This window comes from Oncorhynchus mykiss, chromosome 23 (genome assembly GCF_013265735.2).
Source record: "Oncorhynchus mykiss isolate Arlee chromosome 23, USDA_OmykA_1.1, whole genome shotgun sequence".
Taxonomy (NCBI): Eukaryota; Metazoa; Chordata; class Actinopteri; order Salmoniformes; family Salmonidae; genus Oncorhynchus; species Oncorhynchus mykiss.
This window is the reverse complement of record NC_048587.1, coordinates 39428650-39448169: the sequence shown is the minus strand read 5'-3', so window position 1 is coordinate 39448169 and position 19520 is coordinate 39428650. Positions and strand designations below refer to the sequence as shown.

General features: G+C 39.3%; 1 protein-coding gene across 2 annotated transcripts in view; it reads right to left on the bottom strand.

Annotated features, from left to right (window-relative positions):
• Positions 1 to 443: 443 nt before the first annotated feature.
• Positions 444 to 19520, bottom strand: part of rps6ka2 (ribosomal protein S6 kinase, polypeptide 2) — a 51745-nt gene continuing 32668 nt past the window's right edge. For both annotated transcript variants that reach the window (XM_036960427.1, XM_036960426.1), the window contains 16 exons: positions 17784 to 17890; positions 16518 to 16555; positions 16218 to 16360; positions 15357 to 15427; positions 15186 to 15274; positions 12446 to 12510; positions 11862 to 11964; positions 11126 to 11259; positions 8101 to 8226; positions 7537 to 7626; positions 7107 to 7265; positions 6833 to 6994; positions 6666 to 6742; positions 3896 to 4013; positions 3578 to 3715; positions 444 to 2652 (listed from right to left, as the gene is read on the bottom strand). In XM_036960427.1, coding sequence (XP_036816322.1) covers positions 2527 to 2652; positions 3578 to 3715; positions 3896 to 4013; positions 6666 to 6742; positions 6833 to 6994; positions 7107 to 7265; positions 7537 to 7626; positions 8101 to 8226; positions 11126 to 11259; positions 11862 to 11964; positions 12446 to 12510; positions 15186 to 15274; positions 15357 to 15427; positions 16218 to 16360; positions 16518 to 16555; positions 17784 to 17890 — 1746 coding nt within the window. In that variant the 3' untranslated portion in view covers positions 444 to 2526. The remainder of the gene's footprint in view (positions 2653 to 3577; positions 3716 to 3895; positions 4014 to 6665; positions 6743 to 6832; positions 6995 to 7106; positions 7266 to 7536; positions 7627 to 8100; positions 8227 to 11125; positions 11260 to 11861; positions 11965 to 12445; positions 12511 to 15185; positions 15275 to 15356; positions 15428 to 16217; positions 16361 to 16517; positions 16556 to 17783; positions 17891 to 19520) is intronic.

Genomic DNA, 19520 nt, shown 5'->3' with positions numbered 1-19520 from the left:
GACCACAAATTGTCAACCAACTGCCAAGAGTCAACGTGTGTATGCCTGACCCATATGCGATTTATGCTGCAATTCTGCATTTCATACTGGTCCTAACTGGACTATTTCTCTAATGGTTTCCAATAAGACATTGTGACTAAGATGCTCCATGTGGATCCACACCAATGGCTAACCACCCCCCCCCTCCCCCCTCCCCCTCAGGTTCTCAGACACTAGTGCATAGTCAACCAAGAACAGCTGTCTCAGAGTCATCTTATAAGATAGGATGTACAGCTTGTGAAGGTAAGGAGGAAAACCTAAGAAAAACACTAAACCTGACATAGTATAAGAAGAACCATCATCTGCATGTGGTTCCAATCTCTAGCCTCGTATACCAGACTGACCAAATTGTTTCAGTCACTGTGTGTATGCCTGACCCAATCATCACAAAATATCAACACAAGTTTCTTCCACACTTGATTTATTTGTACAATTTTGCCTATACAGTATGTACAGTCCTACTAGCACAGATACTAACACTCGCACTGACTTTACTAATAGCTACTTTGAGGGAAATGTACTTACTATGACTGAGATATGTGGTTGCCCCACCTAGCGGTCTTAAGATGAATGCACTAACTAACTAAGTCACTCTGGATAAGAGCATCTGCTAAATGATTCAAATATCAATGTAAATGTACTCGTTTCACAATGTTACTTTTTACTTGGCGGTTATGAGACAGTGTGTGCTCACTTGAGGGCTTTTTGACTGAACAACACAGAGCTGAAGACTCGTTGAATCAATTATCTTTGCAGAAGTACCTTCAGCATGCACAAAACACTCAAGATCTATACAAGCCACAGCAGCACAAGGAGAGGCATTGATCAAGGTACTCTATTGTGTTATTCTATGGGGGGGGGGGGGGATCTCTTTACATCGTGTATTTTAGTAGTTATTCAATGAAGCTTTGTGAAAACAGAAATGAAGGCTCACTGTGCAATCAGCTATAATGCTTTTCATTTTCTCTGCCCCAATTTAGCAAGTTGTACTGTCAAAATGATGAATATATTCTAAAGGTAAGTCTGTAGTATTCACCCTATGTAACCTGTTTTGTCATATTGGTGTGTATCCCATATTCTTATTATGGAGCAACTAAAGCTCCATTGTGGGCTTAGGTTGATTGATAAACCATTCCTGAATCCTGTGTGCTTCTACCTGTAATTCTATGATATCTCAATGTGTGAGTACACTGAATACTGTTGAGATTTCTTGTTTGTTTCACATAGCTTCTTTACTACTTGACTTGCACATAAATAAATCAGAAACAAAGGCATCCAAGGTGGCATTCTACTGTAGGTGTTTTTTGTTGTCCCTGTTCAAAATATGAACAATAAATGTAAATACTCATGTGCATTCATATCGGTTTCATACTGTTTAGAGATGAATTTTCTGAAAAAATAAGTAATTTTACAGACGGCAAAACAAGGTAATGCCGATAAAGGCAATGTATTTGCTAATACAACAAATACTTCCTTCCAAAAAGTCACTTCAGATCAGGTATAAAACACTTACATCTGTTGTGTATTAAAAATAAAATAGACATTTACACAAATGAATAGACAAAATAATGGATAATGTAGAAACAAATACATTTGTTTGATCAAATAACTTAAATAAGTCACATTTAAAATTAATAACTTACATTGGCAATTTATAAATGGGTCTTTTCAGTAAACCCTCCAAACACACAGAATGCTGTTAGAAATGGCCAAAACTATAAAAAGCATCCAAAATAATGCTCACTAGATTTTTACAGAAAATAAATATTGTAGATTACAGTATATCAAACCTTATGAACCAGCCTGAAAATCAACAACAGATGCATACATATACTCTTTGTGGTCATTTAGCCATTTCAGTTTTTGTTACAAAAATGTACCAACGTATCCTTAGCAGCTGTAGCTGAACATTTCCAAAAATCTGTCAGCAATTACTCTCCCAGATGAAGAATAATAAAAGTAACACTCCAACATGCCACAGAGAGAAATACAGATGTCCGATGTTGATAAAATCCCGTAAATGTAGTTAGTTATATGTAGTTATAAACTGTTCTCAACTTCTCTGTTACAGCCTTTATGAGTGTCAACTTGAGGTTCTGTAAGATTACTTGGTCTCCTAGATAATATATGAAACATACTCTTCATAATACAAAGGTGTCAAATAATTTAATAGTAGCAGATGGCACCTAAAGGAAAAGGCAAATATGAATGAATAAAATATATGAACATTTGAACATCATTCTGGTTGGTCTTTTAATACCACCATTTGTTTCTAGTGCATCTAAAATCCGTAAAGATTTCTTTCTTAGTGCAACAACCGGATGTATCTTCTCTAAATGTTTTTCTTCTTCTGATAAGTTGCTCCTCCTTGCTCCCACTACTGTGGACTTCCTGGTATTTTGGACGGGCACTTAAACCAGTGTCTGATGAAAGTCATTGCACTTTGACCCCTTTTCAAGCTCTGTCCCCGAATCATCGATGAGGGTGCTATAAACCAGTGGATGTGAGTCTCTTCATTCCTCTTCTCTGCGCCAAACTTGAAGACTCCACAGGCTCCAGCTTTGGGGCCAGAGGCAAACGATTCAAAGCCAAGTATGTTGCAGCCATTGCGCCCTAGAATGACAGAGAAAAACATCTTTAAATTATATAAAGATGGAAAAATTGCTCTGGGAATAAAAACGGCATATTTAAAGACAGAGTACAGTCAAAAACAGGATGTATCTGTGTTTTATTTCCATACTATGCGATTGGAATAATACTGTGAAATTGTGAAATTTATGATAATGTTCTTTCAGCGTAAGAGCTGTCTGAAAAGACGGCCTGAAATTTCTGCCTGTTTTGGTGGGATAGAGTTTTTGCCCAGCTGGTGATATCCTCAGGCAGTAAATTAGTTAATAGACCAATATGAAAGAGCATTCCAAACCTCTCTGCCAATAACAGCTAATTCTCAGTTTTCACCTCACCACTCAGACCATTCCCAGACAGACTTAGCTAAATTCTTATTTGCGAAATTGCTAAGTAGCTATTATTTGACCATTTGAATTGAACACAATCCCAGTAAGGTATTTAATTGCTACCCAGAAATAATTTGATATTGAGATTTAAAAAAAAGGCTCCATTGGGCAAAGCAAGCACAGTATGTGAAACTTTGAGCAGGTTTCAAATAACTTTTATTGACACAGAGAAGAACACAAAAGGTCTACGTGTAATGGCAGATCTGTACACAGGGTGGCAGTAGAATGTCAGTGAACACAAAAATGGCATTTCCACAGAGGACAAATTAATTTGTGAGAGACCTTTCATAAATCAGTGAGCTTTAGCAGGCAAAAATGCTTGTGATGCTAAAAAAATAACTATCACAATTAGCTAACATAATTTGCTCAGGGACAAATCGACTAGCCTGGTCAATCAGTCAAACTGCTGGGCTGAAGTGAAACAATGTGGTCAGTCTGGTATACGAGGCTAGAGATTGGCACAACATGATGGTGCTTCTTACACTATGTCAAGTTTAGTGTTTTTCTTAGGTTTTCCTCCTTACCTTCACAAGCTGTACATCTTGTCTGATGAGCTGACTCTGAGACAGCTGTTCTCGGTTGACTATCCACTGGTGTCTGAGAACCTGGGGGGCCGTCAGCCGTTGGTGTGGATCCACATGGAGCATCTTAGTTACAATGTCCTATCAGAACCCAATAAAGAAATAGTCCAGTTAGGACTAGAATGAAAATGCAGCGTTGCAGCTAAACAAATGTGGATGGGATTTTATTTCAGACTATCATGTACAACAGTTGGATGTGAATTGCATTTATTAATCAAATTCAACAGTGCTGTGTCATTAATAAAAGCCAAGTAAACTCACCTTTGCAGCATCAGAAACTGTATCCCAGTTTCCTCCGATGAGGGCATATTTTCCACTACCAATGCGAGCCAGTATTTCCTCCGGGGTGTCATTAGGACCATTGGCAAAAGGGGTGAAGCTGTAAGCACAAGTGTGGGGAAGGACAAAACAATCAAACACTTTTCAATAATACTTTAGGTAACGGAGTTAACCTTTTTCACCCTGCTCTACCATAATGAATGTGCTTTCCTGTTGCACAAATAATTATGTATCTGGGTTTGTTTGAATTGGGGGTCTTATTTCTTTTAGTATCTCAAATCAAAAAGAAATTTAATTGGTCACGTACACAGTTTAGCATATGTTATAGAGGGTGTAGCAAAATGCTTGTGTTACTAGCTCCTAATAGTGCAGTAAAATGTCAAACAAGTAGGGCTACACAAAAAACAAAAAACGAAAAACAATATTTCAGAACGAATCCAATTAACACTATCAGTAATCCACATGCAATCTATGCATATATACACCAGAAAGAAATATACTAAGAATGATATGTACAGCAGTAGATATAACTGTTATAGTGCTTTCAGAAAGTATTCAACCCTCTTGACTTTTTCCACATTTTGTTCTGCCATAGCCTGAATTTAAATTGAGATGTTGTGTCACTGATCTACACACTATACCCCATAATGTTAAAGTAGAAATTTGTATGTAGAATTTTTTACAAATGAATTACAAATGAAAAGTTGACATCCACCTCATGAGTCATGTGTATTCAATGTCATGAGTATTCAAACCATTTGTTATGACAAGCCTAAATAAGTTCTTAACAAGTCACACAATACATTTCATAGACTCACTCTGTGTGCAATAATAGAGGTTAACATGATTTTCAAATGACTACCCCATCTCCGTACACCACACATACAATTCTCTGTAAGGTCCCTCAGTCGAGTAGTGAATTTCAAGCACAGATTCAACTACAAAGACCAGGGACGTTTCCAATGCCTCGCAAAGAAGGCACCTATTGGTAGATGGTTACAAATAAAAAAGCAGACACTGAATATCCCTTTGAGCATGGTGAAGAAATTAATTACACTTTAGATAGTGACTGGGTGTATTGATACACTATGACGATACAGGCGTATGTACTAACTCAGTTTCTGGAGAGGAAAGAAACCGCTCAGGGATTTCACCATGAGGCCAATGGTGACATTACAACAGTTAAAGTATAAATGGCTGTGATAGGAGAAAATTGAGGATGGATCAAGAACATTGTAGTTACTCCACAATTCTAAACTAAATGACAGTGAAAAGAAGGAAGCCTATACAGAATACAAATATTCCAAAACATGCATCCTGTTTGCAATAAGGCACTAAAGTAATACTGCAAAATATGAGGCAAAGAAACAACATTTTTGTCCTGAATACAAAGCCTTATGCTTGGGGCAAATCCAACACATCACTGAGTAACACTATTTATATTTCCAAGCATGGTGGTGGCTGCATCATGTTATAGATACGCTTTTCATCCATAAGGACTGGGGGATTTCAGGATAAAAATAAACATAATAGAGCTAAGCTCAGGAAAAATCCTAGAGGTCAACCTGGTTCAGTCTGCTTTCCAACAGAGACAGGGAGAAAAGTTCACCTAAAACTCAAGGCCAAATATACACTGGAGTTGCTTACAAAGACGGCATTGAATGTTCCTGAGTGGCCCAGTTACAGTTTTGACTTAAATCAGCTTTATAATCTATGGCAAAACCTGAAAATATCTGTTTAGCAATGATCAACAACCAACTTGACAGAGCTTGAAGAGTTTAAAAAAAATAAATAATAATGTACAATCCAGGTGAGCTAAGCTTTAAGAGACTTACCCCAAAAGACTCACAGCTGTAATCGCTGCCAAAGGTGTTTCTAACACATATTAGTTATTTGTCATTTCTTTTTTAGAATTTTTCTTCAACTTTTCTTAAATTACAATTAAATCCATTTTAATCCCACGTTGTAACACAACAAAATGTGGAAAAAGGGGGCTGAATACTTTCTGAAGGCACTGTATTAGCTATGTCAAGAATCCAGTATAAATACGCGGGGTGTATAAAAAGTGTAAAAAAAATGCAATGTACAGTGGTAGATACAGTAGGTCAGAATGAGCTAGGTCGAGAATACAGTATACACACACCGTGTGGAAAAACAGTATAAAAGAAACAGGAAGTGTCCAGTGTTTAATGTCTCTATATACATGGGACAGCAGCGTTGGCTGTTGGTGTGTGTGAGTGTGCGTGTCTTTGAGTATGGGCTATATGTGAGGTGCTATTTTTAGGCCATTTCTCCAATACCCTTATTGAGCTAAAAATAATAATAATGGCATCTAAACAGTGTTTGACATCTATGAAAGAATTCAGCTTTTTTTCTAATGCCCTGATGACAGAGATTTAAAACATGAGCCACAGGCTGGGACATTAAATTGTCAGAGCAGGTCCTGAGAGATTTGGCATTGTGCAGAGTACAATTAAAATTACTCTACCGCAGACTCAACCTCAGCTTAGAAAGTAATCCGTCGTCCACTGTCCCTCTCACCGTTCCAAAAATGAGTCCTGAATCAGTGGTTGCCAGGAGAGGTAGCACAGTCCAGAATTCATTGTTTTTTGTTTGTTACTGCGAAACTGGTTTAGCCAGATTTCTAGCAAACGTAAACTGTCACGTAGCAAAAGGAAATTCGGATATAAATGGTCTGACCCTGCGTGTTCAGTCTTCTTGAGGTTTAAATAAACCAGCGAATTAGGATTACCCTGCGAGCATAGTGTAGAGTAGGATTCCCAAACTCCAGATGTCACAAGCAGCATCATACCCCTGCTTCTTCAGGACCTATGAAAGACATGAAGAATCTGTGTCATATCACAATATAGAGATATATAGCACTTGAAATAAATAAGAGCTTATCAAACCACTCCTTACCTCAGGAGCCACAAAGTTTGCTGTGTAACAGGGCGTCATGAGGAGACCATTTTCTGCCCTTAATTGTTTGGCGAACCCAAAATCACAAATTCGGATCGATTCCGGATCTCCCGTTTCATCCACATAGAGGATGTTGCTTGGTTTAAGGTCACGATGTACAACCTATGACAAAATAAATAAATAAATTGCCAGTATGAATATGTCCTAGCTAGGAGCACTACTCCTTTCACTTTGATACAGATTTTAGTTGGACATATACATTCATGATACTGACCCCCTGTGAGTGAAGGTACTCCACTGTCTTGGTAATAGTGCAGAGCACAGCAGAGGTCTCTCGCTCAGAGAAACTCTTCTGATGGAGGATTCTGTCCAGCAGCTCTCCACCTCTCATCAGCTCCATCACAAGGTACACATACTTCCCATCGTCATAGACCTAGGGGCCAAAAAGACAGTTTAATACCACGTGGAGTTATTTATGAACCAAGAGTACATTAGTCTAGTCCTCAGAGCCCACAAAAAGTGGCTAGTGAAAATCTAATAGAGATACAAATGGACAAGAGAAGATGCAGTCAAATATGATGGTCAGTGAAAACTCAAGTTTGCAGGACACATTTTTCATTAGTCATGCAAACTCACAAGGTTCTCTGTCCTTATGGAGGGCTTTCAGCATGCGCATGTGTTTGAGTCATTGAATGATTACTTACATCCTTCAGCGTGATAATGTTTGGATGCTGCCCATATCTCAACAGAATCTCAATTTCCTCAGATGGATCTTTTTTGGCTCTGTCGATGATCTGAAAGACACACCACACCCCCTGTTAGATTAGAACTGTTTCTTAAATGTAATTTATTCAGCAGACGCTCTTATCCAGCGACTTACAGTAGTGCATACATATTCGTACTGGTCCCCCTGCTTGGTATCCTCTTACGATAAAATATGTGTGACAGAGCATCATCTGCACAAAATACAGAATCATTGTCGCTGCATGAATCATCCTGACAGAGTCTATATTATAGTTGAAAGGCTTTTAGTTGTTCCAGGATTCAAGGAAGTGAAATGTGTAAACTACATACAGTATATCACAAAGCTACTATAATTAAAGATGATATATCATTCTGGAATCCTTGTACTGATCGTAACGTCCCCTTGCTGCGTATGATGCTGTTTCTTATAACTGATTGGCCGTGAACATCATTTCTCTCCAAGAATGATGAAGTACCTATAAAAAATATTCCTCTTAAAAAATCTACCTATACGGTTCACTTACTTTGACAGCATATTCTACACTGGTGATTTTGTGGATGCAGCGTTTGCAGACGGAGTACGCCCCCAAGCCCACATCCTCCTTCATCTCATACCCATCAGTGAAATGGATGTTGGTCCCATGAAGTTGCTGAAATGACAAACATACCCAGGCATCATGAAAACGTTTAAGCCTCTGCTCATATTTATGCTCTAAGCTTGTCATCTGATTTCCTTACTATTCGCTCATGTCATAATCCTGCTCAGGCAGACTAGAGAATCCATCAGTCTTCCTATAATCCTCAGACATATTCAGGGGTAGCACACTGGTATTCAAAACAGATCTACTGTAGCTATCAAATTATTCCCCTAGGAAGAATTGTCCTTGAAGAACATTCTATGTGAACAGTGTTCCAGCGAGAGTGCACTTTGGTGGCATTTCTCTTTTCTCTTGTGATGTAATGCTTCATATGTGAAGATTTTATTGCTGTACAGTATGTTAAAACACAAATAAGAGCAAGAAAGGTGAATTGAAAATGTTCACAGTAATAGTCCATCTTGGGTTCACACATCCACCTTGCCGTCTGCAGTATAGTCCATGCTATTCTATTGTGTTCGCTGAGAGACCTTGTCTGCACATATGTTGGCTCATTCATATTCATCCACACTGCAGCAGCATGTAATCTCACTTGTTCAATACAATGAAAACGTTCACCGTTGATCTCTGCACCGCCGCAGCAGAGGATCCAAATGTTCTCAGAACGCTGCCACGGCAGAGCACACATGGCCATGATGTCAGAGGGAACTAAGTGTTCTCACAAATCAATATGCTTTGCTGAGGGCACTGGGAGGCCTCTCTGGTGAGTGACTTCAATGAAATGCTCACTCAGGTATAAACCATCTGGTAAGAATCAGTCCGGGTGGTTATGTAAGTTGATCTGTTTTTGTGTGTGCTGTAGGACGGACACACAAGAGGGCCTCTCTGGAGCAGTGGCTAAGAAACAACGATTGATATTCCCCTCGATGTTGATACTCTTGTCCGGTGGTTACGTTTAATTAATGGGAAAAAATCTCTCTCTCTCTCTCTCTATATATATATATCTATATTTCAATCTCATATATCTCTAGAGATCTCTCACTCTCTAGAGATATATCTATCTCTCATCTATCTATATATATATATATAGAGAGAGAGAGATATATAGAGATATATATATATATATATATATACAGTGCCTTGCGAAAGTATTCGGCCCCCTTGAACTTTGCGACCTTTTGCCACATTTCAGGCTTCAAACATAAAGATATAAAACTGTATTTTTTTGTGAAGAATCAACAACAAGTGGGACACAATCATGAAGTGGAACGACATTTATTGGATATTTCAAACTTTTTTAACAAATCAAAAACGGAAAAATTGGGCGTGCAAAATTATTCAGCCCCCTTAAGTTAATACTTTGTAGCGCCACCTTTTGCTGCGATTACAGCTGTGAGTCGCTTGGGGTATGTCTCTATCAGTTTTGCACATCGAGAGACTGAAATGTTTTCCCATTCCTCCTTGCAAAACAGCTCGAGCTCAGTGAGGTTGGATGGAGAGCATTTGTGAACAGCAGTTTTCAGTTCTTTCCACAGATTCTCGATTGGATTCAGGTCTGGACTTTGACTTGGCCATTCTAACACCTGGATATGTTGATTTTTGAACCATTCCATTGTAGATTTTGCTTTATGTTTTGGATCATTGTCTTGTTGGAAGACAAATCTCCGTCCCAGTCTCAGGTCTTTTGCAGACTCCATCAGGTTTTCTTCCAGAATGGTCCTGTATTTGGCTCCATCCATCTTCCCATCAATTTTAACCATCTTCCCTGTCCCTGCTGAAGAAAAGCAGGCCCAAACCATGATGCTGCCACCACCATGTTTGACAGTGGGGATGGTGTGTTCAGCTGTGTTGCTTTTACGCCAAACATAACGTTTTGCATTGTTGCCAAAAAGTTCAATTTTGGTTTCATCTGACCAGAGCACCTTCTTCCACATGTTTAGTGTGTCTCCCAGGTGGCTTGTGGCAAACTTTAAACAACACTTTTTATGGATATCTTTAAGAAATGGCTTTCTTCTTGCCACTCTTCCATAAAGGCCAGATTTGTGCAATATACGACTGATTGTTGTCCTATGGACAGAGTCTCCCACCTCAGCTGTAGATCTCTGCAGTTCATCCAGAGTGATCATGGGCCTCTTGGCTGCATCTCTGATCAGTCTTCTCCTTGTATGAGCTGAAAGTTTAGAGGGATGGCTAGGTCTTGATAGATTTGCAGTGGTCTGATACTCCTTCCATTTCAATATTATCGCTTGCACAGTGCTCCTTGGGATGTTTAAAGCTTGGGAAATCTTTTTGTATCCAAATCCGGCTTTAAACTTCTTCACAACAGTATCTCGGACCTGCCTGGTGTGTTCCTTGTTCTTCATGATGCTCTCTGCGCTTTTAACGGACCTCTGAGACTATCACAGTGCAGGTGCATTTATACGGAGACTTGATTACACACAGGTGGATTGTATTTATCATCATTAGTCATTTAGGTCAACATTGGATCATTCAGAGATCCTCACTGAACTTCTGGAGAGAGTTTGCTGCACTGAAAGTAAAGGGGCTGAATAATTTTGCACGCCCAATTTTTCAGTTTTTGATTTGTTAAAAAAGTTTAAAATATCCAATAAATGTCGTTCCACTTCATGATTGTGTCCCACTTGTTGTTGATTCTTCACAAAAAAATACAGTTTTATATCTTTATGTTTGAAGCCTGAAATGTGGCAAAAGGTCGCAAAGTTCAAGGGGGCCGAATACTTTCGCAAGGCACTGTGTATGTATATATATATATATATATATAGATAAAGCGATAGATAGATATATATATATATATATATAAGACAATAGCCTGAAGCCAGTGTCATATTATCTACAAATATTTTAGATTATTTGAAGTATTTAAATTGAGTATGGTTGATAGAGATGAAAAACAGACATGATTAGTCCTCTCCCTCTAGTCTATCATTCTCACTTGGACAATAGTGTTGACAGTTGAGGTTTGCCGTATTTCAGCAACGGACTGCTCCTGGTCCAGATTAGTTGCCACGAAGCTGAACCCTCGGAAGAGCTGGTGTGTGTTGGCACTAGGAGGGATACCCGGCGAGTCTGATGGGAGAAAGGTACAGAAAATGTTACAACCACTACTGTCTAACGGGCAGGCACGAAACAAACATGGGAACTAGGACACATTGGCAACTGGAAATACATCACAGTTGATTGAATGTCAGTTATCATTAAATTGACTTTTGAAAAGGTTAGTCCCATTGTTCTATACAGCTGTGGCCTAGAGGGTCTTGTCGACAGGCAACTGCCCAGCTCTGATTTTGCAAACTAGCAGCTGATATAGGAGACTAAATATTGTCACTTTTGTACCACATTTCCTTGGCCCATGGACTATGATCCACTGAAGGATATACAAATTTCAGAGGATTCAGTATTCAAATACTTAAAGTTGCAGTTGGGTGACTTTATGCGGATATATAAGTGTGAGTTTATGTGGACATTATAAGAGGGGGTTGTTTGTCAGTAATTGAGTGGCAATTTTATGTCAGTGTGTGAGGGTAACCCAGATGCATGGAGAAATTATTATTCTGAGCATAACTATGAAGTAAAACATAACATGATTCATGAAATTATGAGGCGACAGGGATGCAAGCACGTACGCACGCACGCACAGATGAACTACTTCACCTACAATTACCAATCACCTGTTGGTGTGCGGGAGGTGAATTCAGGGTCAAAGTGGAAGGTGTCATCTGGCCTGCCCACTGCTGGTTTGAATGGAGGCTTGATCTCTCTTCTGTAAAGTTTCTTTGGTTTCACCATGAGGGGAAAAGGAAAAATAAAACTTGTATTTTTCCATTTAGTATTTGAGCTACAGATGTAGGATCCCGTTGCAGGAGAAGGACCCTATTGCAGATTAACTGTCTTGCAATGCAGAAAATGTAAAACTTCAAGAGTATTTGAGGTTTAAAAAGGATTCTGAAGTTTGTAATTTCCACTTAGAAATGTCAGACTTTTCCCCCCCTTACAAAAAATGTATCAACACCTACAAAAATGTCTTAATTATAATCCACATATTAATTTACTGATAATCCTGTTGCTGCAGGATTATTGTACTGCTGTAGAAAACTGGCTCAAATGTAAGGTCCTACATCTGTAAGTACAAGGTCTGGGGTAAAATACATTTACTTCTCGTCTGAAGGTATGACAATCAAATCCTCAGGAGGACATATCCGAAGCAATGCCTTTTATGATTTTTAGAAAGGGTTATGAAGAGCTTTATACTCACATTCCAATCTATATTTCCAAAGAAATTATGCCTTTTAATCTCCTCGACTCCATCTGGTCCAGCACCTAACAGTAAAATGCACCAGAACATTTAGATTGAATACTATTTTTAGCTTCACTGGGCTGTAATTGCTCACTTTCTAAAATTCTAATCACAAGTATCTCTGCTCCACCATATTATTCAGTGAGAATATGGGGTATTATGGGGATTATTAGGCTACACTCTCTAAACATGATGAGTGATAATGCCCTCGAAGCCGGGGTTTGGAGGATATATTGCCACTGGTGTTGTTTGTCAAGGGCCAGCAAACCATACCAATATATCCTCCAAACACCGGCTTCGAGGGCATTATCACTTTTCTACAACGGGTTACCAACATATTCCAAAAATTATTTACATGTTTTCATTAAACACGTTAATTAGATTAATTTATTAATACTATTTCATCCTTCCACAAGATATAGTCCCGACACAAATCTAGGGTTGCTGCCCAAGCCAGCTGGTCGTTCGTTCTATCGGTTCGGTTGCCAGAGACGCGACCCAGTTCAGTCTTTTTGTTCTGTATCTATGGACGCGACTCAGTCGTTCGTACTTAATGTTCCATAGCCATACTGGCTGGCAACGTTCTTATCCCTTGCTCGCTAGCTAGCCAACTATGGCTAACTTACAGTCACGTCAAAAAGTGCAGCCAGAATAACAACAAAGTAGCCACATTTGAATTTGTTTAAGCTCTTTTCTAGTGACATTTATTTGGATACATCCATAACAATGAGCTAATGAGGCGCGATTTCGCCTGGAATAGAAAATGTGCTCACTCACTCGTCAGGACTCCGCTGTTCAGAGGAGCTAGCCAACAACACAGCGAACACAATCACTTCAAACTGAAGCTGGAAAGACAGCAAAGTAGCTGCACTTCATTTCGTTTGACCTTTTCTCAATTGACATTTGTTTGTATATATCTATAAAAATGATGCCATCTGATTCATGATTTCGACTGGCTGAAAAACGCTGCCTGCCTGTCTGTCTGTTTCATCCGGACTCCCGACACATTCATTACTATGGGACAGCTGCAGATGGAATTTGAATACTTAAACAATGTTGCAAATGTCAGAGAGACAGACAGCAAGGTTTATATACATCTCCGCTGTTGAAAACAAAGGTTAAAGGTTAAAGGTTAATCTAAAATAAATGTGAGATAATGTCTAGATGCTTTTTATAGTGGAGATCAAGTTTATAAATTGCCTGGCTGGACTGATGAGACAGTGGCTTGCACAGTCAGATGGAACAGAGTAAATAGGCATTTTAACATCAGATTTAGCCAGTGGTAACTTGTGGAATAGACACCAGCTGGAATGCCACCCGTAGACCAACCCATTGTATAACACATAATAAAGCATTAAACCTCTCTACTTTATCATAACCGCCATCGATAAAAGACAGTACTGGCCAAGGCTTTCGACTCTGTCAATCATCGCATTCTTAAATCGGCAGACTCAATAGCCTTGGCTTCTCAAATGACTGCCTCACCTGGTTCATCAACTACTTCTCAGATAGAGTTCAGTGTGTCAAATCGAAGGGCCTGTTGTCCGGATCTCTGGCAGTCTCTATGGGGGTGCCACTGGGTTCAATTCTCGGGCCGACTCTTTTATTATATATATAATGTCGCACTAGCTGCTGGTGATTCTCTGATCCACCTCTACGCAGACAACACCATTCTGTATACATCTGACCCTTCTTTGGACACTGTGCTAACAAACCTCCAAAACGAGCTTCAATGCCATACAACTCTCCTTCCGTGGCCTCCAGCTGCTTTTAAATGCTAGTAAAACGAAGTGCATGCTCTTCAACTGATTGCTGCCCGTCACTGAAATCACTGAAGAGTCTTATATCTCCCTTTCTAACTTTAAGCATCAGCTGTCAGATCAGCTTACCGATCACTGTACCTGTACACAGCCAATCTGTAAATAGCACACCCGTCTACCTCATCCCCATATTATTACTTACCCTCTTGCTCTTTTGCCCCCCAGAATCTCTACTTGCACATCATCATCTGTACATCTATCACTCCAGTATTAATGCTAAATTGTAATTATTTTCGCCTCTTGGGCCTATTTATTGCCTACCTACCTACATTTGCACACACTGTACATATATTTTTCTCTTTTTCCTTTATTTTGTGTTATTGACTGTACGTTTGTTTATGTGTAACTCTGTGTTGTTGTTTTTGTCGCACTGCTTTGCTTTATCTTGGCCAGGTCACAGTTGTAAATGAGAACTTGTTCTCAACTGGCCTACCTGGTTAAATAAAGGTGGGAAAAAAAATACTTTAGGTAAATTGTTACTAATATTTAAACGCAATCATACATACAGAATGACTTCCGGCTTTAATCTGACTGCACCACAGGTACCACACTAGTGATGCCTGGTACAGTTGAAATTTAGCTTGACATCATTACTCTCCATCTTATAAATCATGGAAGAAGTGATTCATGTGGTTATATTCAATCCCATCACTGGTCAACCAGCTTCCACCGAGGGGTAAGAGAGCACATGCATTAACTGTGCTTTCAAGCCTGCACTGTCCCTAAAACCCTCAATGTGAAGATGTAAAATTCCGATTTCAATGCTGTCTGTGTCACATTTAATAAATGAGAAATGGATTATCTAATGCTATAAATTTGTCTTCCAATTAGAGGAGCATGTGAAATGACACACACTATTAATTATCTTGTCTACATACCTAATCTATTGGTAGGATTTCGTTTGAAGAGGGCCCGTATTAAACTTTGCACCTCTGGGCTTAAGAATTGCGGCATGCCAAGTTTTGCCCTACAAAACAACAAAAAAAGAAAATTATTCCACAAAGTAATGCATTTCATATATATTTGCCATACAAATTGTCGTATCTTACTTTAGTATGAGGGCCATTGTTTCCTTGCGATCTTTGCCTTGAAATGGTAGAGATCCTGTCAGCATTTCAAACTGAAAATAAAGACAAACAATGTCAGTACCAATCCTCTAAACCTCTTTACAAAACCACAATTTTGACAGTTTCTTGGATGACAAACTCACTATACTATGGCATAATATAGGAAAATAATATTTTCCAGTTACTACACAGGCACTTGTTCTAACACTGCAGATGCAGAGCAAAAAGAAAGGAAAAGGGGGATACCTAGTCAGTTGTACAACTGAATGCATTCAACTGAAATGTGTCTTCAAGGTGATATCAGTGAGAGTGCCTGGCGGGTTTCTTTTAGAGAGAGCAAAGCTTGCGTTATAAATTCTGTCCCTAAAGGGATACATTTGGCAAGGTTTGTATTGATCTGGTTTTAACGTGAGGCTAAAGTACTGAGCTAAGAAACCATTAGGGAGTCCTTTGTTCTTTAGAGGTGCTGGAGTAATGTGTGGATTAGTCAGCAGCAACCTTATTATAACAGGTATATTCAATCAGCATTCATCTTTTAATATAAGAGGATTGAAGAGGTGAGACTAGTGTTTGGCGTAGAAGTAGTGGACTACTACCATGCCAGTATGCATCGTCATTATGATGTCTCTGCATTAAGATCCACATTTTGACTATAGGTTGGACCATTAGTGACCTGGTCGTACAGGCTGTATGCATAGTGCTGCATGTCCATATACTGTATGCAAACAATTTAATTATATGAAACTCTGACCTAGAGATTGTGTTGCAATAACATTGCAGCCAACCAATAGCTATAGTATGTCTGAAATGCATTATCAAAAAGAAAGGGAGGGAAGTCCACACCATTAAGACGCCAAATGACCACCAGTCAGCACTATGTGTATGTCCTCTTCTGTTGACCACCTCAGGGGCCATGTACTCTATCGTCCCGCAGAAGGAGTACGCTCGCTTGTCATGGTCTATTGCCTCTTTACTCAGCCCGAAATCTAAAATACAATTGATAAAAGGGATTGATGTCAAAGACAGAGGAAAACAGCCACCAGCTATGGGCTTAATGGATTCAACATAAAAAAGAGACTACTGATATATCGGTTTGAACTACTACTACCACTGCTGTATGTTTTTAAAACAGTCTTTAGTCACCTGTTATCTTGATGTGGCCCTCCTCATCAAGAAGAATACTGTAGAGGGAAGGAATGCGACATCAATATATATACAGTACCTGTTATTTCATAGTTGTGATGTCTTCACTATTGTTCTATTAGAAAATAGTAAAAATTAAGAAAAACCCTGGAATGAGTCGGTGTCCAAACTTTTGACTGGTACTGCACACACACACACACACACACAAAAATAGTTTGCCCCTACAGACAGTGAGTCACGTGGATGTGGCTTGATATATAAAGCAGGCAGTAAGGCATTGTTACTGTTCTATTGAACCTTAGAATGGGCAAAACGAGTGACCTCAGCCACTGAGCGTAGTATGATCGCCAGTGACAGGCGAGCCGGCTTCAGTATCTCAGAAACGTCCGGCCTCCTGTGCTTTTCAAGCACAACAGTGTTTAGGGGTTACAGAGAATGGTGCAACAAAAAACATCCAGTCAGGATGTTGCGGTGGTGTAATGGTGGCGGTGGTGTAATGGTGTGGGGAATGTTCTCCTGAAACATGTTAGGTCTCTTAATACCAACTGAGAAACGTTTCCATGCCCTGAAGAATTCTGGCTGTACTGGAGGCAAAGGGGGGTCTGACCCTGTACTAGATGTGTGTACCTAATAAACTATCTGTATAATAGAAATACTTTATATAAAATCTTCACATCTTACAAACCTCTCGACACTGCACACCCATACCATTTATTGGGTGTTTGTTTGTTAGAACTAATGGATCTGTGCACAGCACACTTTTGCCCTTGGGTTGGTGTCATTAAATCAACAGTAAAGCTGGGAATAGCTCGTCCTTCAAAGACAGAAAAAGCAGACCACTGAAACCAGGAATTACGCGAGACCTTCAAACGTCAATTATTCCCATGCTGAGAGTTCCTCGTTTATTTCCTCTCATCAAGTACCCGAGAGCCAATTTACAAGTCCAGGAGGAAAAAGATGCAGAACAGATGCAGCATTGATTGCACCAGAGACCTGTTGTTGTTTTGATAGACCTGTCACAGGCAGCACCACAGAGCAGTAACGCAACCTTGTTGAAACTCATGGATCGGAATTATATGATATCAAATCCGACAGTTATGTACTTGGTCATTCCCGATCAGAATATTCATAAGTCTCGGAGATAAAGAAACAATGTGTAGGAGTACTCATATGGGTAAAAATGTTAAAGCTGCGGAGAATGGATATGCAAGATGCTCTTTGAATAAGGAAGTAGTCTATGGCACAGTACAGTCAGTGAGGCTTTACTTCTCTGGTTTGAGGTCTCTGTAGATGATGCCCAGACTGTGAAGGTGATCTAAGGCCAAGGCCAGCTCAGCCAGATAGAACTTCACATCCTCTTCAGTAAACATCACCTGCAGATGGAGAAAGGTGAAAGATAAAGTCATTGACAAGATGCAAACAGTACAGTGGGGCAAAAAAGTATTTAGTCAGCCACCAATTGTGCAAGTTCTCCCACTTAAAAAGATGAGAGAGGCCTGTAATGTTCATCATAGGTACACTTCAACAATGACAGACAAAATGAGAAAGAAAAATCCAGAAAATCACATTGTAGGATTTTTAATGAATTTATTTGCAAATTATGGTGGAAAATAAGTATTTGGTCAATAACAAACGTTTATCTCAATACTTTGTTATATACCCTTTGTTGGCAATGACAGAGGTCAAACGTTTTCTGTAAGTCTTCACAAAGTTTTCACACACTGTTGCTGGTATTTTGGCCCAATCCTCCATGCAGATCTCCTCTAGAGCAGTGATGTTTTGGGGCTGTTGCTGGGCAACACAGACTTTCCACTCCCTCCAAAGATTTTCTATGGGGTTGAGATCTGGAGACTGGCTAGGCCACTCCAGGACCTTGAAATGCTTCTTACGAAGCCACTCCTTCGTTGCCCGGACGGTGTGTTTGGGATCATTGTCATGCTGAAAGACCCAGCCACGTTTCATCTTCAATGCCCTTGCTGATGGAAGGAGGTTTTCACTCAAAATCTCACGATACATGGCCCCATTCATTCTTTCCCTTACACGGATCAGTCGTCCTGGTCCCTTTGCAGAAAAACAGCCCCAAAGCAGAGGAGCCTCTTAAAGAAGAAGTTACAGGTCTGTGAGAGCCAGAAATCTTGCTTGTTTGTAGGTGACCAAATACTTATTTTCCATCATAATTTGTAAATAAATTCATTAAAAATCCTACAATGTGATTTTCTGGATTTTTTTTCTCATTTTGTCTGTCATAGTTGAAGTGTACCTATGATGGAAATTACAGACCTCTCTCATTTTTTTAAGTGGGAGAACTTGCACAATTGGTGGCTGATTAAATACTTGTTTGCCCCATTGTACATGTGTGATATATGATTGTGAAAATAAAAGCTGTGTTTTTAAAATTGTAGAGTAGCCTACATTGATGTGTTTTAAACAGCTTTCCATAATTCCAATGTCAGGTAGCCTGAGCAAAACAAGAGCACTACCCACAGATGGAACACTACTGAAACTCACTAACTTGATCATAAAGCCAGCTGTTTGGAACCTCACCCAAAATATTTGCATCAAGGATGTTACACATTTACATTTTAGTAATTTAGCAGACACTCTTATCCAGAGCGAGTTGCATTCATCTTAATAAAAACTTTGCTGAGTTTCCTCAGGTAGAGCATGTATTGTTGTATTTCTCTTTCTTTACTAAATAGATCATTTTAACCACAGAAAGATTACTTTAGCTCCCAAATGGAATATGTGTGGGGAATAAACACTGCGGTGCCAAGGAGAGCATTTAATTGCGGTGAAAGTAACAAGTTGCTACCAGCATTAGGGAATCTGCTAGCTGTTCCAGATGAGTGATTTCCAAAACCAGCAGTAATTCATTCATATTTCAATTCCCACTTGTCTGTCGGCCCAGAAGAACAAATTTAAATCTAGAGACAAATTGTTTGCCCAATTTCATTCCAGTTATTATTTACAAAAGGATTGGTAGTAGTCACGATGACACATAGG